At 41.3% G+C, this 25,935-nt stretch overlaps 1 protein-coding gene and 1 long non-coding RNA gene across 2 annotated transcripts; one reads left to right on the forward strand and one right to left on the reverse strand.

Annotated features, from left to right (window-relative positions):
- Window positions 1–1,001: 1,001 nt before the first annotated feature.
- LOC144389348 (dihydropyrimidinase-related protein 5-like) lies at window positions 1,002–25,638 on the reverse strand. Its single transcript, XM_078093040.1, has 6 exons — window positions 24,165–25,638; window positions 23,863–24,000; window positions 2,416–2,538; window positions 1,835–2,014; window positions 1,527–1,595; window positions 1,002–1,212 (listed from the first exon to the last, which is right to left on the reverse strand). Exons 1-6 carry the CDS (start codon window positions 24,294–24,296, stop codon window positions 1,114–1,116), a joined length of 741 nt encoding a protein of 246 aa, XP_077949166.1. The 5' UTR covers window positions 24,297–25,638; the 3' UTR covers window positions 1,002–1,113.
- LOC144389350 (uncharacterized) lies at window positions 21,687–25,377 on the forward strand. Its single transcript, XR_013453339.1, has 3 exons — window positions 21,687–21,795; window positions 22,591–22,747; window positions 22,863–25,377. It is a non-coding gene; the product is annotated as an uncharacterized LOC144389350 (long non-coding RNA).
- Window positions 25,639–25,935: the final 297 nt, after the last annotated feature.

Raw genomic sequence — 25,935 nt, forward strand, 5'->3', positions numbered from 1 at the left:
TTTCATTTTGCAATGGATCTGAGGTGTTTTGCTCATTGGGTGTGTGGTTGTGCTAATTGTGTGAGTGAAATGAAAAACAGAACCAAGCAGTCAAAATTGTGTTTAAGCAATCGAGAAAAACTGTAATATGACATATGACATAAGAAGCACGAGCAGGTTTACAGCTTAAGTGTGTGTATGTGTACATGTGTGTTTGTACGTACCACTCCCCTCTCCCAAATGACACTCATCCTGTCATCGCCTTAAATGGAGTAATTGCACGTGCAATTAGAACCAAAAACAAACAACAAATAAGAAATGTGAGCCTTATTTACAGTTTTTCTCGATTGCTTAAACACAATTTTGACTGCTTTGTTCTGTTTTCCATTTCACTCACACAATTAGCACAACCACACACCCAATGAGCAAAACACCTCAGATCCATTGCAAAATGAAAAACTATACACCAATTTAACAAAACCATCTTTTGTTACCATATGAAACACACATGTTGCATATGACGGAATTCTGTTTGTACCACTTACACACTGCTGTAATTCTGACCTGGGGCCTGTTGATTGCTGAGACCAGCGGCTCCTCACCGAAATGCTGAATAGTTTATCATAGAACATTTAGGTGTGAGTGGACAAGATACCAACAGAGCTACGACCGATCACCGCTTTAAGACAAGGAACGTTGTTGCATTTCACCCTTTATTATGCATTTTGTTGTGCTTGGCTTGGCTCCTTGGTCAAAGCAATGCAAATGTGTGTACATTATTTCTTCCAACCTAACAATCCATAGGCTCGTATTTCCCGTCAACAACAACACGTGATCAGGTGATTACCCACAATCCCATTTACACTTACTACCCCGTAAGTGTAAAAAAAAAAGTGTTTAATGAAATTATCAATCCCAAATTCCATTTGAGAACACGTTCATCTTTTCCCCAACGGCTGATTTACTATGTGAACACAGAAAATAATAAGCATAAGTAAAAACATCCAGTTGAATCGTTGCGTTATTTTGCTGGCCGTTGTTGCTCAGCAGTGAATAAATACACCTGCAGCCATTCTTGTGCAAATGCGGTGTACACCTGCTCACCTGCTCTCTCCGTCCAGTCAAAGGAGCCCACTAAGCAGACGTTTGGACACATGCACATTCAAATGTCTGGTTTTGCGTGTTTACCTTGTTGGGGATGGTGACGGCTCTGTGAGTAGCCTCAGACTCCAGCTGTAGACAACAAGACTGAACGCTTTTAATAAGCTCTCACTAGAAATTCATATTTCAGTTCTTTTGCTGTCCAAAGAAAAACTACAGTATGTGTGTGTGTTCTGTATATTTCTCCTTAAGGGAATTAACATTTCACCGTAACAACTCCCCTTTTTGTCAATATCAAGCTTCAAATCTAACTTTCAAACACATATTTCATACCCTTGATAATGTGATATTATTGTTATTTAAGCATACCAAAAGGAAATAAAACATGGAATCCAAACAAGGTCATGACTAAACGTGATAATGAATAATCTTTGATATTAATTTACCTCTTCTGGTCGACTTATTTCGATACCCTCCGGTCCACTGATGCCTAAATCCAGAGCCTCTTTAGCACCCTATTAACACACACGCAAACACTTCAGAAGCTCAATTCATCACGTAATTGTTTCTGCAACATTTCAAAACGCACACACAAGTGATGACAGAATCCAAATGTTGGCTCCTAAAATGTGAAAACTAGCTGTCCAGTATGTAAAGAATCCACAATGAATGACAGACACACAACAAGTATTTTTCCTGTGCTGGACATTCAAAGAAGAAACACAGGCATGTGTGGGGGTTGTGTGGTGTGCACCTCTGCCACCAGCTCTCCGTTCTCAGCGTGGACTCGAGCGACGGCCCCGATGTCTTTACAGGTCTGCAGCGTCTGGTAGAGCTCCGAGTCCCTGAGCATCATCGTATCTTTGAAGGCCATGAACATCTGGAAAGAGTTCACTCCGTGCTCCCTCACCAGGGTCTCCATCTCGCTACGCACCTAAACACAGGACAAAAAAACACATTCACTCACTCATGGGGGGTGAACAGTGAAACGTATATTTATAAGTGTGAGGTCTGTTAAAAACTGGCAGTTCATAACGTTCAGTAACACGTGAATGAATCATCACGACTAAATATATGCATTGGTTTTAGTCGACATTGCATCAGGGAATTTTGCGAACGTTTTCTGACCTTCAATAGACAAATAATTGATCAGTTGAAGATTAGATTAGGTTACGGTGAGTGATACAAACGGGGAGGTTATTAACAACTAGATTTGCTTATAGATGATAAATGTAGCATATGACCCAGCACATACATTAACGCCAAAGGCTGAATGAGGCATGTTGACTCGTAGAATATGTCTAACGTGCCCACTGAGCATGTGTGCTGACCTACTTCATGTAAGACAGCATTGGCGTCGGCCAGAGCTCGGCAGTTCTCGTAGGCGTCCAGGAGGGAGCAGTGCTGCTCAGGCAGGACCAGCGCCATGACCATGGTGGTACCACCCATCAGAGCCGCCTGGGTGAGGTGAGGAGGGGGAGGCAGGAAGGAGGGAGGCAGAGGAGGAAAGGAAGAGAACAATGATTCCACTGTAAAGGACACATAGTCACTGTGTGTCAGGGTGACAATGAGCAATGGTTCTTCCTGGCGGCGCCATGCATGATATCTTCAAACTCTTGAAGGCAGGCGGGGACCTGAAATAGAAAACATAAGGAAGCAAACTGTCGGTTTTATAAACAGACTTTCAAAAGCTGGGATGCAACAAATTTTCAAGATACAAGAGTCAACCAATGCTTCGTGTTAACTCTCATCACCCCTTTCTCTGCATTTAATCCATTGCGAACAGAACATTCCTGTAGCTATACATTACTTTTTAGTCTTTTATTGACTGTATATTATGTTACAATAAGCCAGTTTTGCCTCAAAAAGCAATAAAAGTCCCTTAACAAAGTAAACATTTCTGAACAGAAAGGCAGTAACGTATCATGTTTGTACGCATGCTCACATTTAGAAGCCAGACAAACAATATCCTGGAAAAAAACATCCTATTGACTCTGCATATATTGTTTTACGTCACTGTGTCGTACTAAGATGCAAAAGGATTTGTTTTCGGTAAAACTCACACTTGGAGTGATGTCTCACATACTGTCATATATCGCCTGCCTCGTTGTGTCCTGACGGTTCGTGCTGAACTATTATTGTCCCGTTGCTAACCTCTGCTTTACACAGCTTCCTGTTTGACGTGAGCTGCCTGCTGTCCGGTGCGCTCTCCCTCGGCCTGGACCTCGCTCTCTGCTCACTGGGCTTCACCGTTGCTGGCCAAACGCCCGTATTCTTCTGTTTGTGTGTTTGTGTTCGTTAAAACACTTTACGTTCACTTGCGCTTGGGTGGTCGCTTCTTCACAAGCACAACAGATATAGTCAAAAGGAAATAAATATAATTCAAACAATGTCATTTTTCCTTTTACGTAACATCCATCATGAAGGTACTGTCTGTTGCCTAAACACTTTAATCCAGCAGCTTTTGTCCAATCACTGGATATCTAAAAACATATTATATACCGACATTCAATTTTAGACACGTCTTGATGGCACCCACCCAGTATTATTGTTTGTTCGTATAATCACATAACCTTTGATTAGTTCTCGAAGTAGAGATTGTAACCAGAGCGACAAGTGATCTTAGTCCATATTCGCTTAGCTGCACTACAATGGGAAGCCGTTGTATCACTTATTGGCTTTTTATTGCTAAAATAATAACTACCAACACTAGTACTTTTAAAGGCAGTATTGTATTGTCACATATTGGCAAATTATAAAACAAACATATCACATATTTGGGAAATAAAACGGCAACTGTCTGGCGCAAAGTCGAGGCAGCTGTCGTAAAAACGGCAACCGTCGAAGCACCACTGCGACAAAGTCGAGAAAAAAGCTATTGCAACGTCCCATTATTCACCTCAAATTTACATTAATTGGACACAAAACCACTAGTCCCATATGCCTTTACAATAATACACATAAAGAAATGATCAAGTGTACCTAAACAGACAGTGAAAGACATTAATTCGGTCTTAATGCTCACGTTGCGTACGGTACGTACCTCCTCTCAGTCACCGGTGAGCAGACTAACGAGGGCACGCAATGCCAGTCAAACAATACACTCTACCCACAAGAGGGCGCTGTTACACAAAATAATATAACTCCTAATACCAAAGCTAATTATATACAGGACAGAAAAAGGATTTTGGAGAAATAAAACACAGTAACTTGAACCAAACACAATTGAAAACAAAAAAAGATTTACATATTTACTTAGACCTGTTACATTTACACTTACAGTTTAGTGCAGTGTAATAGTTATGCCGTGATAATTGAATGCTAGTGTGAAAATAAATGATCACTTCAAATGTATCAGACTGCCATGATACATTATTTTAATGCAGGAAGTTATCTTCCCCCCCGGAATGAACGAATGACTCGAAAAAAGATTTGTTCATTTTACTCAAGGCGGACACTAGAAAGAATTACATTCGTGAACACGTGATCTGAAAAATAACAGAAGAATCTATTGGCTGGTTTTTCCCTTGAACAACACAAAACACATAAACAGTTAACAGGTGATTACGCACAATGGACACACTTCCAGGGCACCCACGTGTCACGCATCGAGCGTTGCAGCAGGGATCGGGCGTTCAGTGACGTACGGGGAGGTCAGGTCAGGTCAGGTGAACTCAGAATGACCTTATTCTCCTGACACCGCGTTCCGCGTTCCAGTGACGTTTGGTGAGGTTAGTAAGTTCCATATCGCCGCTAGTTATAGGGAACACGTCATTACCCCCAATGCAATGGGGCAGCGTTTGGCCCCTTTCACACCCAATAACGTGAAAAATAAAGTATTTAATGCAACTAAAAAAGGTGTAAAACAATGTATGGGACGTTACCAAGCCATGAACATCAAAAAAAAAAAAAAAGAAAACGAGCCAGAAAAAGTGCAAACCGTGCAAACCGTGAGTGAGACCATTAGTCGCGTTATAGACCTCTACCTCGAAAAGTTCCACACGGTAGCCACCCAGTGCCAGTGTTTTACACTGGTTGGGTGGCCGGCGCAGGCTGTGACTCCTAGTTGGTCTGCCGGCAAGGCGGTGGGTGGGACGCCGGCTGGTCAGGTAGGGGTCCTAGACAGCAGCCTGTTCTGGCCGCCTGGCTGGGACACGGGTGGTTAGGCCGAGTGATTGGCCGTTGGCAGGTGGGGGGCCTCAAAAATATGTTTAATGAAATTATCGGCCAATCTTCTAGTGGAAGATGCCTGCTGGCAGCTGGCTTGGAGGTTTGGGGAAGACCATTCTCCTCTCCCTGTAGTCGCGGGCCTCTTGGGTGGCTACCACTACGGCCTGTTGACGATCCCAAGGGGGATCGCCTAATGTATCTGAAATACACGTAGCAACTCCACAACAACAACAAAAATATTACTTTGTTTTAAATATTATAATAATACATGAAGAATATAACAATGAATGTCAGAGAACAATTGATTTCCTTTTAACACCCAGGGAGGAAGAGAATAAAGTGTCAGGTCAGGATGACAACTGCTGTAACCTTGCTACAACTTAGATTAGGGATCTCATGAGTGCTTATAAAGTGCACTCGTATATCGTATAACATTATACGATATACGCAAGGCAGGACCTGACATGGAGGACAAGGAGGCCCTCTGGGCACTACTGTAAAAAGGAGACTCCATATGTAGATAGTTCTTAATCTGCAATTGTCTTGTTGTGTTGACATACTTTTCTTAAATGTAATAAACTACAAACTACTAACACATTTATTCATTGTCATTGATTGTATATGACTTTTACTGATAACATAATCCAATATAGCCAGGACAGCCTTACAGAGTCGCGACGCTTTGTGTTGCGTTGCTTCGCATCCCGTCGAGGTCTGTATGATCACAAAATTCAGAGTTTACCCACCTCTAATTTTACCACTACAGCACTGGCTGTGACTCCTAGTTGGTCTGCCGGCAAGGCGGTGGGTGGGACGCCGGCTGGTAGTTTTGTGCTATGCTCCTTGCATTGTACATACCAGGTTTTTCAAAACGTTTTGGTAGAACTATGAAAAGTGCACAGTGATATTCTGGTCTGAAATGCCCTCCTTTCCCTTTGAAGACATTTACTTGGTGGTCCTTTTCTTGCCGTTTTGTCAGAGTCCAGTAAGGTTCCCCATCCACCTCTTACTTAAAAGGGGACAATTGAGGGTTTTGCATGCAAGTTCACGCTTCTTTCCTTTGTTTTATTGCAGCTTCAATGAAGCGAATCGTTAACTGACCATACAAGAATAGCATTTGACCAGAGTTGTCTGTTTGAGACCCAAACAGAATCCCTATCACTAAAAAACATTTGGCTACAATTTTTTTAAATTATTTATTACTAAATGCTATTCAAATCAGTTGTGGTCTGTGCACAGTGTAGAATGATAATATGTTGTACTGAACGATGTGCTGTTTTCAAGAATTCGTATCCTTTCCTTTAGACTACTTCAACTTGTATTTGTGGAAATATATTACATGCAACATGTGAATCTTGGAGGAAAGATGTCTGATGTATCTGAGTAAATACTTGCACATATGACTCGTCGTCATGCTTATACAGAGACCCGGTATTCCCGGTACTTATTTCCTTGTGTAACACAAAGGCACTGAGTGTTTTTACATCGCGGTGAACTCAAACCCGATGGTGTATATATATATATATAATATGGTGGATAGATGCAGATTCTCAAAACTTGTATTACTTCCTCATTGGCCGACTGGATTCGATTTTTTTTTTCTGTTTGTTTAAGTGCCTCACACTATAAGAGAACACTTTATGTGTTTATAGCGCCAATTATTAGTCACTCATAGGGTTACGGCGAAAATTACAACTCTGCTGTACCTTTGCAAGTTATACAAGTAAGCATCTGCGTTACGTTTCACATGGACCAATTAAAATCGAGATATTGCTGGACATTTGCGCGGTGACGTCACTACGCCAGCCACGTTGTAAGGCTAATCCCCGCGAAATTCAAAGTCAATATGACGGCGGTGTTCAACGATATCACCGATCTGAGACGAGTTTACACCGCTGCGATCGACGTCTTCACGAGGAAACAGCGGCGGGTGGATTTTACGTACAAATAATCGACTGATCGGTGAGTCAGAAACTAAACTTCGGGGTTAATATTGAAGTGTGGTGCTGACGGTCCGCTTCTTTCCTTTGTTTTATTGCAGCTTCAATGAAGCGAATCGTTAACTGACCATGCAAGAATAGCATTTGACCAGAGTTGTCTGTTTGAGACCCAAACAGAATCCCTATCACTAAAAAACATTTGGCTACAATTTTTTAAAATTATTTATTACTAAATGCTATTCAAATCAGTTGTGGTCTGTGCACAGTGTAGAATGATAATATGTTGTACTTAACGATGTGCTGGACTAAGCTCGAAGTTCACTATGACCTGTGTTTTCAGGAATTCGTATCCTTTCTTTTAGACTACTTCAACTTGTATTTGTGGAAATATATTACATGCAACATGTGAATCTTGGAGGAAAGATGTCTGATGTATCTGAGTAAATACTTGCACATATGGTTTCGATTCAATTTTTTTTGGTCTGTTTGTTTAAGTGCCTCACACTATAAGAGAACACTTTATGTGTTTATAGCGCCAATTATTAGTCACTCACAGGGTTACGGCGAAAATTACAACTCTGCTGTGCCTTTGCAAGTTATACAAGTAATCATCAGCGTTACGTTTCACATGGACCAATTAAAATCGAGATATTGCTGGACATTTGCGCGGTGACGTCACTACGCCAGCCACGTTGTAAGGCTAATCCCCGCGAAATTCAATATGACGGCGGTGTTCAACGATATCACCGATCTGAGACGAGTTTACACCGCTGTGATCGACGTCTTCACGAGGAAACAGCGGCGGGTGGATTTTACGTACAAATAATCGACTGATCGGTGAGTCAGAAACTAAACTTCGGGGTTAATATTGAAGTGTGGTGCTGACGGTCCGACCGGCGACCGGTACCCGGCGAGGGGGCGGCGCTGACGGTCCGGCGGCGCTAGTCGGACACCTGCGGCGGGCAGGATGCGGCCGCGAGACTGAGACACCTGCCCTCGCCAGCGCTGTTGTGGTTTTCATTCAACAGATTCTGTACAACCCGTCATCCAACTGTTCGTCTAACTAACGTACGGCTCCCAGCCTCGGACACTCCTGCACAAGTCGACAAAATAGTCTTTACCAGGTGGGAGATGACCGTGCAGCTTGAGAATTCATCGTGTCAGCCTTGAAATTAAATACCTGCAATTAAATACTGTGACTTTGTCAGTGGACCTTGTTTTTTATGATATGATTTCATAATTATTTTATTGAATATATTTCCTATATTTGAAATCGATTCATGGCAATCTGCCTTTGTAAAAAGTCTGCTGTCGTATTTTACTACTGCTTTAGTAATGATACATCACTCACTCGGAGTGATTAAAATCGAGATATTGCTGGACATTTGCGCGGTGACGTCACTACGCCAGCTACGTTGTAAGGCTAATCCCCGCGAAATTCAAAGTCAATATGACGGCGGTGTTCAACGATATCACCGATCTGAGACGAGTTTACACCGCTGCGATCGACGTCTTCACGAGGAAACTAGTCGGACACCTGCGGCGGGCAGGATGCGGCCGCGAGACTGAGACACCTGCCCTCACCAGCGCTGTTGTGGTTTTCATTCAACAGATTCTGTACAACCCGTCATCCAACTGTTCGTCTAACTAACATCTAACAAGGCATCTGGCCTGGATAGTACAGGTAAATACAAATGATTACACTATTACTAATACGGTAGAACGAATCATCATCAACACCAGCTGAAACTGTAACACTCGTTTGCCATTTTCGGAGCGGCCCGAGACGCAATAATGCGTCCGTGCGTCGGACATTTCATTGAACATGTTTAGTTGTGGGGTGGGGCCCCCCACCTCCAGGCTGACCAATAGGCCTGCCGCCAGTGGCACAGTCAGACATCAGAACAGGTGACAAGAGTTGAAGAGAGAGTTGAAGTGTTGAAGGGGAAATACGAGCCAATAGATTGTTCTGTTAATTTTGAAATGTCACGTGTTCACGAATGTAATTCTCATCGATGCCTGATTGTACAATTCGCTTTTACATCGAATATGACAAGAGGATGGAGAACAGTCATTTTATTGATTATTGTAAGGTTATTACGTGAGTAATAAAACACATGTTTTATATTGGAGAATTGGAATCAGAAGTAATAACAATGTCAAATGTTTATTATTCAGACTCGATTTGTAAATTATGCAATTTTTTTTTTAAAATAAATGTTGTAATGCAGCTGAATAAACCCAGTGAGTGTTCTTTTAAAGTATATTGTTGTGGTGTCTTTGCCTTTATTAGGTAACAATAAAGTAATTAGTTTGTTTAATTTAAGTGAACTTAAAAAATGAGTGAGCAGTAAGTTGTAGGTATTTAGTAAAAGCAAAACGTTTCTTTTTGTCGTTAGTTGAAATAAAGTGAAAACATTGAGCTGCAGCCACCGCCTTTTCTATTGGTCAATGCGTTAGATGTAGTGTGAGAACTCGGCCACAAGAGGGTGCTACGTGCATTGTGAAAAGAGCTCACACACTGGAGCGTCGTTCTGTTAAAAAATGCTCACGTTTCTTATTTTTTTTTTTTTTTGTTCTAATTGCACGTTCAATTACTCCATTTAAGGAAATGAAAGGATTCTAAATATATCCAGACAATATTATTTATCGGGTAAGTAAATACATTTTGCAGCTTGCAATATCATCTACGTAAGACCGCACAAGATATTCAACTTTCCTGTTGCAAGATGATGAGCTTTTTCATGTTATCTGTGTCTATGAAAATATATAGCACAACGAGTTTAAAAACTGCTCATTGCATTGTACATACCAGGTTTTTCAAAACATTATATGTTTGTAGAACTATGAAGGTATTGGGTATTCATTTAATGTACTATAGGGTGGTATCTAAAAAAAAGTGCACAGTGATATTCTGGTCTGAAATGCCCTCCTTTCCCTTTGAAGACATTTACTTGGTGGTCCTTTTCTTGCCGTTTTGTCAGAGTCCAGTAAGGTTCCCCATCCACCTCTTACTTAAAAGGGGACAATTGAGGGTTTTGCATGCAAGTTCACGCTTCTTTCCTTTGTTTTATTGCAGCTTCAATGAAGCGAATCGTTAACTGACCATACAAGAATAGCATTTGACCAGAGTTGTCTGTTTGAGACCCAAACAGAATCCCTATCACTAAAAAACATTTGGCTACAATTTTTTTAAATTATTTATTACTAAATGCTATTCAAATCAGTTGTGGTCTGTGCACAGTGTAGAATGATAATATGTTGTACTGAACGATGTGCTGTTTTCAAGAATTCGTATCCTTTCCTTTAGACTACTTCAACTTGTATTTGTGGAAATATATTACATGCAACATGTGAATCTTGGAGGAAAGATGTCTGATGTATCTGAGTAAATACTTGCACATATGACTCGTCGTCATGCTTATACAGAGACCCGGTATTCCCGGTACTTATTTCCTTGTGTAACACAAAGGCACTGAGTGTTTTAACATCGCGGTGAACTCAAACCCGATGGTGTTTCATCATATAGTTGAATATAATATGGTGGATAGATGCAGATTCTCAAAACTTGTATTACTTCCTCATTGGCCGACTGGATTCGATTTTTTTTTTCTGTTTGTTTAAGTGCCTCACACTATAAGAGAACACTTTATGTGTTTATAGCGCCAATTATTAGTCACTCATAGGGTTACGGCGAAAATTACAACTCTGCTGTACCTTTGCAAGTTATACAAGTAAGCATCTGCGTTACGTTTCACATGGACCAATTAAAATCGAGATATTGCTGGACATTTGCGCGGTGACGTCACTACACCAGCCACGTTGTAAGGCTAATCCCCGCGAAATTCAAAGTCAATATGACGGCGGTGTTCAACGATATCACCGATCTGAGACGAGTTTACACCGCTGCGATCGACGTCTTCACGAGGAAACAGCGGCGGGTGGATTTTACGTACAAATAATCGACTGATCGGTGAGTCAGAAACTAAACTTCGGGGTTAATATTGAAGTGTGGCGCTGACGGTCCGGCGGCGCTAGTCGGACACCTGTGGCGGGCAGGATGCGGCCGCGAGACTGAGACACCTGCCCTCACCAGCGCTGTTGTGGTTTTCATTCAACAGATTCTGTACAACCCGTCATCCAACTGTTCGTCTAACTAACGTACGGCTCCCAGCCTCGGACACCCCTGCACAAGTCGACAAAATAGTCTTTCCCAGGTGGGAGATGACCGTGCAGCTTGAGAATTCATCGTGCCAGCCTCGAAATTAAATACCTGCAATTAAATACTGTGCCTTTGTCAGTGGACCTTGTTTTTTATGATATGATTTCATAATTATTTTATTGAATATATTTCCTATATTTGAAATCGATTCATGGCAATCTGCCTTTGTAAAAAGTCTGCTGTCGTATTTTACTACTGCTTTAGTAATGATACATCACTCACTCGGAGTGATTAAAATCGAGATATTGCTGGACATTTGCGCGGTGACGTCACTACGCCAGCTACGTTGTAAGGCTAATCCCCGCGAAATTCAAAGTCAATATGACGGCGGTGTTCAACGATATCACCGATCTGAGACGAGTTTACACCGCTGCGATCGACGTCTTCACGAGGAAACTAGTCGGACACCTGCGGCGGGCAGGATGCGGCCGCGAGACTGAGACACCTGCCCTCACCAGCGCTGTTGTGGTTTTCATTCAACAGATTCTGTACAACCCGTCATCCAACTGTTCGTCTAACTAACATCTAACACGGCATCTGGCCTGGATAGTACAGGTAAATACAAATGATTACACTATTACTAATACGGTAGAACGAATCATCATCAACACCAGCTGAAACTGTAACACTCGTTTGAATACCATTTTCGGAGCGGCCCGAGACGCAATAATGCGTCCGTGCGTCGGACATTTCATTGAACATGTTTAGTTGTGGGGTGGGGCCCCCCACCTCCAGGCTGACCAATAGGCCTGCCGCCAGTGGCACAGTCAGACATCAGAACAGGCCGCTGTCTAGGACCCCTAGCTGACAAGAGGCGTCCCACCCACCACCTTGCCTACAGGCCAACTAGGAGCCACAGCCCGCGCCGACGTCCAATGTACCACACTGCCGTCATAGCAGGCGCCCTAGGTCCAAGGAACGCTTGGCTACTGCTGTTTGGAATTTCTCGAGCTAGACATCTATATCTCGACCAGGAGTTTCACTCATGGTTGGCACGGTTTGCCGATTTTTCTGGCTCGGGTTCTTTTTTTTTTTTTGATGTCCATGGCTTGGTAACGTCCCATACATTGTTTTCCAACGTTTTTAGTCGTATTAAATTGTTTATTTTTCACGTTATTGGGTCTGAAATGGACCAAACGCTGCCCACATTGCATTGTGGGTAATGACGTGTTCCCTATAACTAGCGGCGATATGTCACTTACTGACCTCACCAAACGTCACTGGAACGCGGAACGTGGTGTCAGGAGAATAAGGTCATTCAGAGTTCACCTGACCTGACCTGACCTCCCCGAACGTTACTGACGTGTTTTGTGTTGTTGAAGGGGAAATACGAGCCAATATATTGTTCTGTTAATTTTGAAATGTCACGTGTTCACGAATGTAATTCTCATCGATGCCTGATTGTACAATTCGCTTTTACATCGAATATGACAAGAGGATGGAGAACAGTCATTTTATTGATTATTGTAAGGTTATTACGTGAGTAATAAAACACATGTTTTATATTGGAGAATTGGAATCAGAAGTAATAACAATGTCAAATGTTTATTATTCAGACTCGATTTGTAAATTATGCAATTTTTTTTTTTAAATAAATGTTGTAATGCAGCTGAATAAACCCAGTGAGTGTTCTTTTAAAGTATATTGTTGTGGTGTCTTTGCCTTTATTAGGTAACAATAAAGTAATTAGTTTGTTTAATTTAAGTGAACTTAAAAAATGAGTGAGCAGTAAGTTGTAGGTATTTAGTAAAAGCAAAACGTTTCTTTTTGTCGTTAGTTGAAATAAAGTGAAAACATTGAGCTGCAGCCACCGCCTTTTCTATTGGTCAATGCGTTAGATGTAGTGTGAGAACTCGGCCACAAGAGGGTGCTACGTGCATTGTGAAAAGAGCTCACACACTGGAGCGTCGTTCTGTTAAAAATGCTCACGTTTCTTATTTTTGTTTTTTTTTGTTCTAATTGCACGTTCAATTACTCCATTTAAGGAAATGAAAGGATTCTAAATATATCCAGACAATATTATTTATCGGGTAAGTAAATACATTTTGCAGCTTGCAATATCATCTACGTAAGACCGCACAAGATATTCAACTTTCCTGTTGCAAGATGATGAGCTTTTTCATGTTATCTGTGTCTATGAAAATATATAGCACAACGAGTTTAAAAACTGCTCATTGCATTGTACATACCAGGTTTTTCAAAACATTATATGTTTGTAGAACTATGAAGGTATTGGGTATTCATTTAATGTACTATAGGGTGGTATCTAAAAAAAAGTGCACAGTGATATTCTGGTCTGAAATGCCCTCCTTTCCCTTTGAAGACATTTACTTGGTGGTCCCTTTCTTGCCGTTTTGTCAGAGTCCAGTAAGGTTCCCCATCCACCTCTTACTTAAAAGGGGACAATTGAGGGTTTTGCATGCAAGTTCACGCTTCTTTCCTTTGTTTTATTGCAGCTTCAATGAAGCGCATCGTTAACTGGCCATGCAAGAATAGCATTTGACCAGAGTTGTCTGTTTGAGACCCAAACAGAATCCCTATCACTAAAAAACATTTGGCTACAATTTTTTAAAATAATTTATTACTAAATGCTATTCAAATCAGTTGTGGTCTGTGCACAGTGTAGAATGATAATATGTTGTACTGAACGATGTGCTGTTTTCAAGAATTCGTATCCTTTCCTTTAGACTACTTCAACTTGTATTTGTGGAAATATATTACATGCAACATGTGAATCTTGGAGGAAAGATGTCTGATGTATCTGAGTAAATACTTGCACATATGACTCGTCGTCATGCTTATACAGAGACCCGGTATTCCCGGTACTTATTTCCTTGTGTAACACAAAGGCACTGAGTGTTTTAACATCGCGGTGAACTCAAACCTGATGGTGTTTCATCATATAGTTGAATATAATATGGTGGATAGATGCAGATTCTCAAAACTTGTATTACTTCCTCATTGGCCGACTGGATTCGATTTTTTTTTCTGTTTGTTTAAGTGCCTCACACTATAAGAGAACACTTTATGTGTTTATAGCGCCAATTATTAGTCACTCATAGGGTTACGGCGAAAATTACAACTCTGCTGTACCTTTGCAAGTTATACAAGTAATCATCTGCGTTACGTTTCACATGGACCAATTAAAATCGAGATATTGCTGGACATTTGCGCGGTGACGTCACTACGCCAGCCACGTTGTAAGGCTAATCCCCGCGAAATTCAAAGTCAATATGACGGCGGTGTTCAACGATATCACCGATCTGAGACGAGTTTACACCGCTGCGATCGACGTCTTCACGAGGAAACAGCGGCGGGTGGATTTTACGTACAAATACTCGACTGATCGGTGAGTCAGAAACTAAACTTCGGGGTTAATATTGAAGTGTGGTGCTGACGGTCCGACCGGCGACCGGTACCCGGCGAGGGGGCGGCGCTGACGGTCCGGCGGCGCTAGTCGGACACCTGCGGCGGGCAGGATGCGGCCGCGAGACTGAGACACCTGCCCTCACCAGCGCTGTTGTGGTTTTCATTCAACAGATTCTGTACAACCCGTCATCCAACTGTTCGTCTAACTAACGTACGGCTCCCAGCCTCGGACACTCCTGCACAAGTCGACAAAATAGTCTTTCCCAGGTGGGAGATGACCGTGCAGCTTGAGAATTCATCGTGCCAGCCTTGAAATTAAATACCTGCAATTAAATACTGTGACTTTGTCAGTGGACCTTGTTTTTTATGATATGATTTCATAATTATTTTATTGAATATATTTCCTATATTTGAAATCGATTCATGGCAATCTGCCTTTGTAAAAAGTCTGCTGTCGTATTTTACTACTGCTTTAGTAATGATACATCACTCACTCGGAGTAAAAACCCTTGGCTCCATGGGTGACTGCAACCTAAACTAAATAAAGCAGTGTCCCAGATCTGTTTGCTATCAGAGACTTTTATAGCCGCCGTTGGAAAACACGAGGGACAAATTACAAATGACAGCCAGGTCAATGCTGAAAAAGTGACTAGCAAAATAACGGAGAAAACCTTGGTAGTTTTTTTCTGCAAGCTCATGTCTTTATCCAATGAAACGTCACTAATTGGGCCCTCTTGGTTATTCATTTTAACAGTAAATAGATTTTCATGAATTTAAGTTTTGAAAGGGCAACTTTTGAACCCGCCCCTATTTTCCATTTTTTTTGTTTCTATGTGAATGATGCGTACTCTAGAGAGAAGAATGGCTGCAGGTGTATTTATTCACTGCTGAGCTCGAACGGCCATCAAAATATTAACACCTTTCATAATATATTCATATGTGTGTGTTTGTGTGTGTTAATAATAATACCTTTGTTTAGCTGAAGTCCTTTGTTATATGTGCCAAAATGTGAGGCAATTGGATGTTTTTACTTATGCTTATTATTTGCTGTGTTCACATAGTAAATGAGCTGTGGGGGAAGAGCTCGGGGCGGGGGTCTAGAAGTTTTATTGGCTTAACGTACTGTATGTAGGTATCAAAAGTATTTGTTTAGGCAGTTAGATGTGACTTGAAATGAATTGAATTTGAGATATTTATACCATTATACCACTCTTTTCTAATGAACTATTTCATGAAGGAAATGTTCCACCATTTACGTGTTCACCAATGTAATGTGGGATTGGTTATTTCATTAAACATATTTGAGGGGTTGAGGGGGTCCCCCCCCCCCAGTGGCCCGGCCAGGCGTCCAGAACAGGCTGCTGTCTCGGACCTCTAGCTGACAAGCCGGCGTCCCACCCGCCACCTTGCCGGCAGGCCAACTAGAAGTCACAGCCTGCGCCGGCCACCCAGCCGTACCACACTGCCATCAACAGCAGTACATACTTACCTTACCTAATGTTGCCTAATGCTTACTTTGGATTACCGCCGTATAGAATTTCTCGAAGTAGAGGCCTATACCGCGACTAAAGATGTCAGTCACGGTTTGCACGGTTTGCACTTTTTCTGGCTCGGTGTTTCTTTTTTTTTTTTGATGTCCATGGCTTGGTAACGTCCAATAAGATATTTTCCAACGTTTTTAGTCGCATTAAATACTTTATTTTTCACGTTATTGGGTCTGAAAGGGGCCAAACGCTGCCCCCATTGCATTGTGGGTAATGACGTGTTCCCTATAACTAGCGGCGATATGTCCCTTACTGACCTCACCAAACGTCACTGGAACACGGAACGTGGTGTCAGGAGAATAAGGTCATTCTGAGTTCACCTGACCTGACCTCCTCTATGTCACTGACGTGTTTTGTGTTGTTGAAGGGGAAATACGAGCCAATAGATTGTTCTGTTATTTTGAAATGTCACATGTTCACGAATGTAATTCTCATTGGTGCCTGATTTTACAATTCGCTTTTACATCGAATATGACAAGAGGATGAAGAACAGTCATTTTATTGATTATTGTAAGGTTATTACGTGAGTAATAAAACACATGTTTTATATTGGAGAATTGGAATCAGAAGTAATAACAATGTCAAATGTTTATTATTCAGACTCGATTTGTAAATTATGCAATTTTTTTTTTTAAATAAATGTTGTAATGCAGCTGAATGAGTGTTCTTTTAAAGTATATTGTTGTGGTGTCTTTGCCTTTATTAGGTAACAATAAAGTAATTAGTTTGTTTAATTTAAGTGAACTTAAAAAATGAGTGAGCAGTAAGTTGTAGGTATTTAGTAAAAGCAAAACGTTTCTTTTTGTCGTTAGTTGAAATAAAGTGAAAACATTGAGCTGCAGCCACCGCCTTTTCTATTGGTCAATGCGTTAGATGTAGTGTGAGAACTCGGCCACAAGAGGGTGCTACGTGCATTGTGAAAAGAGCTCACACACTGGAGCGTCGTTCTGTTAAAAAATGCTCACGTTTCTTATTTTTGTTTTTTTTTGTTCTAATTGCACGTTCAATTACTCCATTTAAGGAAATGAAAGGATTCTAAATATATCCAGACAATATTATTTATCGGGTAAGTAAATACATTTTGCAGCTTGCAATATCATCTACGTAAGACCGCACAAGATATTCAACTTTCCTGTTGCAAGATGATGAGCTTTTTCATGTTATCTGTGTCTATGAAAATATATAGCACAACGAGTTTAAAAACTGCTCATTGCATTGTACATACCAGGTTTTTCAAAACATTATATGTTTGTAGAACTATGAAGGTATTGGGTATTCATTTAATGTACTATAGGGTGGTATCTAAAAAAAAGTGCACAGTGATATTCTGGTCTGAAATGCCCTCCTTTCCCTTTGAAGACATTTACTTGGTGGTCCCTTTCTTGCCGTTTTGTCAGAGTCCAGTAAGGTTCCCCATCCACCTCTTACTTAAAAGGGGACAATTGAGGGTTTTGCATGCAAGTTCACGCTTCTTTCCTTTGTTTTATTGCAGCTTCAATGAAGCGAATCGTTAACTGACCATGCAAGAATAGCATTTGACCAGAGTTGTCTGTTTGAGACCTAAACAGAATCCCTATCACTAAAAAACATTTGGCTACAATTTTTTTAAATAATTTATTACTAAATGCTATTCAAATCAGTTGTGGTCTGTGCACAGTGTAGAATGATAATATGTTGTACTGAACGATGTGCTGTTTTCAAGAATTCGTATCCTTTCCTTTAGACTACTTCAACTTGTATTTGTGGAAATATATTACATGCAACATGTGAATCTTGGAGGAAAGATGTCTGATGTATCTGAGTAAATACTTGCACATATGACTCGTCGTCATGCTTATACAGAGACCCGGTATTCCCGGTACTTATTTCCTTGTGTAACACAAAGGCACTGAGTGTTTTAACATCGCGGTGAACTCAAACCCGATGGTGTTTCATCATATAGTTGAATATAATATGGTGGATAGATGCAGATTCTCAAAACTTGTATTACTTCCTCATTGGCCGACTGGATTCGATTTTTTTTTTCTGTTTGTTTAAGTGCCTCACACTATAAGAGAACACTTTATGTGTTTATAGCGCCAATTATTAGTCACTCATAGGGTTACGGCGAAAATTACAACTCTGCTGTACCTTTGCAAGTTATACAAGTAAGCATCTGCGTTACGTTTCACATGGACCAATTAAAATCGAGATATTGCTGGACATTTGCGCGGTGACGTCACTACGCCAGCCACGTTGTAAGGCTAATCCCCGCGAAATTCAAAGTCAATATGACGGCGGTGTTCAACGATATCACCGATCTGAGACGAGTTTACACCGCTGCGATCGACGTCTTCACGAGGAAACAGCGGCGGGTGGATTTTACGTACAAATAATCGACTGATCGGTGAGTCAGAAACTAAACTTCGGGGTTAATATTGAAGTGTGGTGCTGACGGTCCGACCGGCGACCGGTACCCGGCGAGGGGGCGGCGCTGACGGTCTGGCTGGATGCATGTCACAGCCGCCTGGTGGTGCTGGACAGCGAGGTGCAGGATCATCCGGATCAAGCCCACCTACTGATGGACCAACTCAACCGACCGCTGCAGCTGTATCAAAACGCAGCGTAAATGGTGGTCCTACTACAAGCTGTAAGAATCTTGAGATCTAGTTCTAAACATCACCGCCCCCACCCCATTGCATTGTGGGTAATGACGTGTCCACTATAATTAGCGGCGATATGACACTTACTGACCTCACCAAACGTCACTGGGACGTTTAGTTATAGGCCCCGAGTCCAAACATAAGGCATGTGGAAGTCGGCTGACCAGCTCGCGGCCAGCCTCCTGGCCCTGCAGCCAGGAGGCTGTCGCGAGCTGGTCTGGCCGCAAAGATTCGGTCCCAAATTGAAGATTCGGTGTGTGAGTGCCAAAATTCAAAATTGGGTTGCCAAATTTCTGAGATTTGGGTGAGAGCCAAATTTCGGTGGGTGGTGGGAGGGCAAATATGTTTAATGAAATAATCAATCCCAAATTCCACTAGTGAACACGTTCATTTCTTATTCTCATATGAATAGGATTACACTTTTGTTCATTTTCGTCATTACCCACAATGCAATGGGGGCAAACCGTGACTGAAACCAAAAATCTTCAAATCAAAAGAAAACCTTTTGTACTATATCAATTACTTAAAACCTTGTACATGTAGTTATGACAATTCTCAAAAATGTCATGGCAGTGTTCCCTGTCAATCGCATGAATAGTGAACAGGTGATTCACTCTGAGGGTCACGTGAAATATTACATGGAGGCAATGGAGAAAAGAGAATCAATTAATTTCTTAATTGTTCTTGCCTAGTGAGAAACATGTCAAATATTCTACAGTCAAAATGTCTGAATGCCATGAAGCCATACAAGTCATTTTCCTTATACCGCAGCATTTGACCAACATTATTTCTTATCATCAGGGCCCTTTGACCTCTTGGGCCTAACCGTTCCATTTTGGATGGAAGTGTGACAAATAAACCACAATTAATGAAAACAAACGTCTGTATTCATAAACTCTCATTACGTACTGCTTAATAAACACGTGTTCCCTCTTCCCTAAAATAAATATAACAAGATTATGCAACAATGGTTGCAAATGAACCATAAAAATCACATAAAATGAACTGCATTAAATACATCTGTACTAACCTGGCTAAATAAAATAAACAGTTTAATATAATTAAATAAATGGTTAAAATACACCTTGTACGTTGTACACGCATTTAGGAGATCGTCAACGCGTGACCATTGAAAAATAACACAGCAATCTAGTGGCTCGTATTTCCCGTCAATAACACAAAACACATAAACAGTGAACAGGTAGTTTTACTACATCCACAATATATACAAAAAGTGCAATATTAAATGAAATTACATTGATGCAATAGAAATAGAAATATATGCAGACAAAAGCATTCTGCGTCTTTCTTTGAACCGACACAACGAATCGATAATGAAATTCGTTGCCAACGCTTTCAATAATCAAATTTTAGCAATTTCAGCGATTCTTGTTCTCTTTAAGGATTGTGTGTTGTCAGATATTAAAACAACCGTTGTAATTGTCCAGTTATTAAAATGTCTGCTTTTTCAAGTACACGTTGTGGAATTACTCATCAGGTATTTATTATTACTATTACCTTAAATTGGCCGGATAAAAGTATTTGTAGATGTGACTTGAAATTAATAAAATTTTAGACAATTATACAAGTCTCTTTTACTGAAATATTCAGTGTAGGAAATATTCCATCATATACGTGCTCACTAATGTAATCTGGGATTGATTATTTCATTGAACATATTTGGGCCCCCCCACCATTGTGCCACCATCCTGAGCGCGTAATTTTAAATTTTGAGCACGGAGAACTATATTTTAGCAAAGAAAAACATATTCCGTGCGCGCAGTTTACTCAGGTGCCCTCTCCACAAACTGGTTTTCTGCGCGCAGGCAGCCGTTGCTGCGCTCTCTCCACCTATTCGCTCTGCGCTCGCTCGACTTGCAGCAGCGTTACATTTGTGCCACAAAACCAACCAATCAGAGAACTAAAGAAGGTCCATTGTGATTGGCTGTTGGTCTTCAATCACAACGCTAGTAGGACTACCTACAGCATCGCGGAAGCTCAGCGAGTTGTTGAAGTTTGCAGCATTTGTGCTAAATGCTAATGGCCTGGATTAAAACACTTGCTGTTCTCATCATTTGCTTGGGTCATGTCTGATGGTGGCTAGCCGGACTTCTAATATCGCTTTTTTCCGTCTTCTTTAGGAAGCGTTGTGAACTGCGCGCACGGAATATGTTTTTCTTTGCTAAAATATAGTTCTCTGTGCTCAAAACTTAAAGTTAAACGCACAGGATGGTGGCACAAATATAACGGCATAAGGGCAGAGCAGAACACGTGGGTGCCCTGAAAGTGTGTCGATGGCATTGTGCGTAATCACCTGTTAATGTGTTTTGTGTTGTTGAAGGGAAATATTACACGAGCCAATAGATTGTTCTGTTCTTTTTCAAATGTCACGTGTTCATGAATGTAATTCAAGAAAAACTCCCCAAACAATGAAAAAGTATTCGATGGGGAGAATAAAGGAAAGGAAGGAAGAAACCTTTAGAGAGACACAGGACGATCCTCCCTGGGACGGACAGACTGTGATGGACGTACAGAATGAACAACGTAAAATATCTATAATACGTTCAAATCATCCGACAGAAATGATTCAAATTCACATATTATCTCCTCATATGCGTTCATGATCATGAATCGATTGGACTCGGTAGCTCTTTCTCTGACGGCGATGTTGGTTGTGACAAATGCAGAGCGGCGGGTTAATTGTTCTTTCTTCACATTCCCTTGACAAACCCCTGCAGTACGCTCCTGAGAAGGTCCGGAAGATACTCGTAGGGAACAAGTCAGATGAGGTGGACAAGAAGCAGGTGGCCACGGAGCAAGGAGTCAAGGTGGGTTAGTCTCATAATGGATTAATAATAATAATTATACTTTATTATTATACGTTAAAGTTAAAGTTATACGTTATAAGCTAAGCTCGACTAACTCTTATCATTATTGCACATAAGAGATGTAATCAAGGCAGCAAAGTCCACGAGCTTCTTTACCAAAATGTTCAACTTCCTCAAAAAGCGTATAATCGTTTGTTATAATCATCATAAAGCCGACAGCCCGCAGATCCCACTGCACATGTGTGGAAGGGGATGACATTCAGTTGTTGTTGTTGTTGTTGTTTTCTTAAGTCAATGCTTCACTGTTGTCTGTCTCACAGCTGGCCAAGGCTTACGGGATGGATTTCTTTGAGAGATATTTAGTTGTGATGATTCATTGACGTGTTACTGAACTTTATGAACTGCCAGTTTTTAACAGACCTCACACTTATTAATATACGTTTCACTGTTCACCCCCCACGAGTGAGTGAATGTGTTTGTTTGTGGGGCTTCTGATTTTCACTAATGTGAATCCAATATTATCTCTTTCTGGCTGCAACTTACAAAACAAAAAAACAAACCTCTTCCTTTGACATTCCATGTTTTATTTCCTTTTGGTATGTTTAAATGACAATAATATCACATTATCAAGGGTATGAAATATGTGTTTGAAAGTTAGATTTGAAGCTTGATATTGACAAAAAGGGGAGTTCTGGTGCTCGATTTAGGGGTTTAAACTCTGACAGATTCTGACAGTGGCAACGACGTGAAGCAGATTGTCTTCTTGTAACCGATGTTTTTTGTTTGTCCCTGCAGGTAAGGTGGTCCACGCAGAGACCACGGTGGCTCACGCCGTGCTGAACGGGAAGCAGTATTACCGTCAGGACTGGGTTCATGCTGCCGCCCACGTTGTCGTCCCTCCTCTCCGCCTCGACCCCAACACGCCAGGCTACCTCATGGGCCTGCTGGGAAAGTATGTGCTCAGTACAAAGTGGGACGTGCTCCTAAAATACAGCAGTGATATCAAAGACGTAGGAGGGTCGATGCTTAGTGATGATTTGGACCAATAACATTCATCTTGTTTCCAGCGACTCTCTGAGTGTTGTGGCATCAGAGCACCGTCCATTTAGCATCAAGCAGAGGGCTTTGGGCAAAGACGACTTCACAAAGATCCCTCACGGAGTGGCTGGAGTCCAGGACAGGGTGAGTGTCATTTGGGAGAGGGGAGTGGTACGTACAAACACACGCACACATATACACACTTAAGCTGTAAACCTGCTCGTGCTTATTATGTAGCGTGCATCCCAGGAAGGATCCATGTAGAATCGTATTAGATACCATTAATACTAAAATAGCTTTGGAAAAAAATGCTTGGTTTTATTTTGTATTACTGGTCCACAAGTCCACCACTGTCTCCTCAGTGTCAATTTGTGTTTTCATTGGCTTATGGTTACTGCATTAATTTAATAACAAGCCGAAGAAATAATGTACACACATTTGCATTGCTTTGACCAAGGAGCCAAGCCAAGCACAACAAAATGCATAATAAAGGGTGAAATGCAACAACGTTCCTTGACTTAAAGCGGTGATCGGTCGTAGCTCTGTTGGTATCTTGTCCACTCACACCTAAATGTTCTATGATAAACTATTCAGCATTTCGGTGAGGAGCCGCTGGTCTCAGCAATCAACAGGCCCCAGGTCAGAATTTATTGAATATTTGCACTTTCTCTGTGTACTTCACTTACACTACTCTAATCACTGAGAAATAGATTTGCTAAAAGTGTTTTAGGTTTATTACAGCAGTGTGTAAGTGGTACAAACAGAATTCCGTCATATGCAACATGTGTGTTTCATATGGTAACAAAAGATGGTTTTGTTAAATTGGTGTATAGTTTTTCATTTTGCAATGGATCTGAGGTGTTTTGCTCATTGGGTGTGTGGTTGTGCTAATTGTGTGAGTGAAATGAAAAACAGAACAAAGCAGTCAAAATTGTGTGATGTTTCATTGGATAAAGACATTTTTGAGCTTGCAGAAAAAACCCACCAAGGTTTCCTCCGTTATTTTGATTGTCACTTTGTGTCACCGACCTGCAGGGAGTTTGCATGATTCTGGTGGCCTCTGGCTGTGGGGAAGGAGCACGGGGCACTGAGCCAGGACTGGGCCTCGTCTAACCAGCGGGCGGCGCCATGCATAATATCTTCAAACTCTTGAAGGCAGGCGGGGACCTGAAATAGAAAACATAAGGAAGCAGACTGTCGGTTTTATAAACAGACTTTTAAAAGCTGGGATGCAACGAATTTTCAAGATACAAGAGTCAACCAATGCTTCCTGTTAACTCTCATCACCCCTTTCTCTGCATTTAATCAGTTGCTAACAGAACATTCCTGACCTTGCTGAGGAAGGCAGTGCATTGCTCGGTCATGTGCGCTGCGTTTTGATACAGCTGCAGCGGTCGGTTGAGTTGGTCCATCAGTAGGTGGGCTTGATCCGGATGCTCCTGCACCTCGCTGTCCAGCAGCATCAGGCGGCTGTGACATGCATCCAGCTCATCCCACACGAGCTGGAGGACCGAAAATGTGAAGCATGTCGGGGCAATGAAGCAACAATGTAATCCTGGATTGTCATCGGCTCTGAGGGAAAAGTGGCTGTTTCAGTTGCTCGCAGACATGGTTAAGCTGTGTTACACTTTCGCCTGAAAAGTCATCTTTTAGACACTAAAAACATTTTGTGTAAGTGCTCGATTATATTGCAAGCTTGCTGGACTTTACTTGTTACTTACAGCCTACATACATGCACATGTTAGCTGATGCAGTCAACTTAACAGATTTAAAATGTGAATAAAAGAGATGAGAAAAAACAAACAAAGAAGACTTTGAGAACTAATTTCAATTTACAACACCTGCAGATCAGCAGGTTTATGGATCATTCACAAACACACACATAGAAGCAAACAGGTCTCACTTTGATCGCATTTTGAGCTTCATTCACTTTTGGACTCCAGTAACACTTTTACTCTCTCTAGGCCATTTAATGCTGTTTTTTTATCCGATACATCGATTAATCAAAGAAATAATCCACTGATTAATCGCTCGTGAAAATAATTGTTCATTTTAGCCCTAGAGGTGTGTAATTAAGACACAAACAAATGGCTTTGTGGACATATTACTTATTTCATTTATTATTATTCAAGGCTAAATCAAGCATATCTGAACAAGTGATCTGAGGTACATTTTGAGAATTCTATTTCTGAACAACACAGTCTGACTACAGAGAGGGCATCTGGTGTTTCCCTCACAGGGAATGTTAATAGAAAATGTCACTGTCTCAAAGTACAAAATGGCCTTCATACAGAATAGTGTAAGAGAGGATTCAGTGTCCATCAGTACCAGAAACGTATTTACTTTATTGGGTACCTCAGATTCGTCTTTGCTTTCTTTTTTTTCCTCAATCAGCTCTAGATAACTAATTCTCTCTTATATCCTGAGAATTGTCATTTATGTCAATAACAGGCCATTGATGCTCAATGTACAGATGAAGAGGACGCTGCATGAAACCCAGCTGGGAAACTGGGTCAGTGTTACATCTGAGTGGTTACACCTCGTATCAATAGAGGCTGTAAATACCTACAAACTCCTCTATTATCAATGTTTTTTCCTCATCCGATTTGATGTGGGATTGTGGTTTCGGTAAAACTCACACTTGGAGTGATGTCTCACATACTGTCCCACGGACTGTCTCCCACTGTCTCTTATACTCTCTCATGTCTCACACACTGTCTCTCATACTGTCCATGTCTGTACAGTGCTACAAGCCGCTGCATGTCGTGCTGTTGGTTTATTTGACGCTTAATAAATTTCTGGATGTTCCACATTTCACTGCTTCAATTGATCAAATGTCTGATTATGAACAATGGATAATTAATATATGATGATTCTCCTAGAGACATTCACCCACATATAATAAATCTCCTAGTTCTATATGGTCATGTACATACATATGATAAGCTGTTACGAATGAATATATGATGCATTCTGTTAAACCTCCTGCAAGCAGGCACATTTAAAGAAAAGTAAACTGACTGATTAGTGATCAGGCCGACCAGGCGTCAGCCGGGCGGAGCTGACCACTTGCTGGTCTGGCTGCCGAAATTGTTGATAGGG

The sequence above is a fragment of the Gasterosteus aculeatus genome, chromosome 18, assembly GCF_964276395.1.
Source record: "Gasterosteus aculeatus chromosome 18, fGasAcu3.hap1.1, whole genome shotgun sequence".
NCBI lineage: Eukaryota > Metazoa > Chordata > Actinopteri > Perciformes > Gasterosteidae > Gasterosteus > Gasterosteus aculeatus.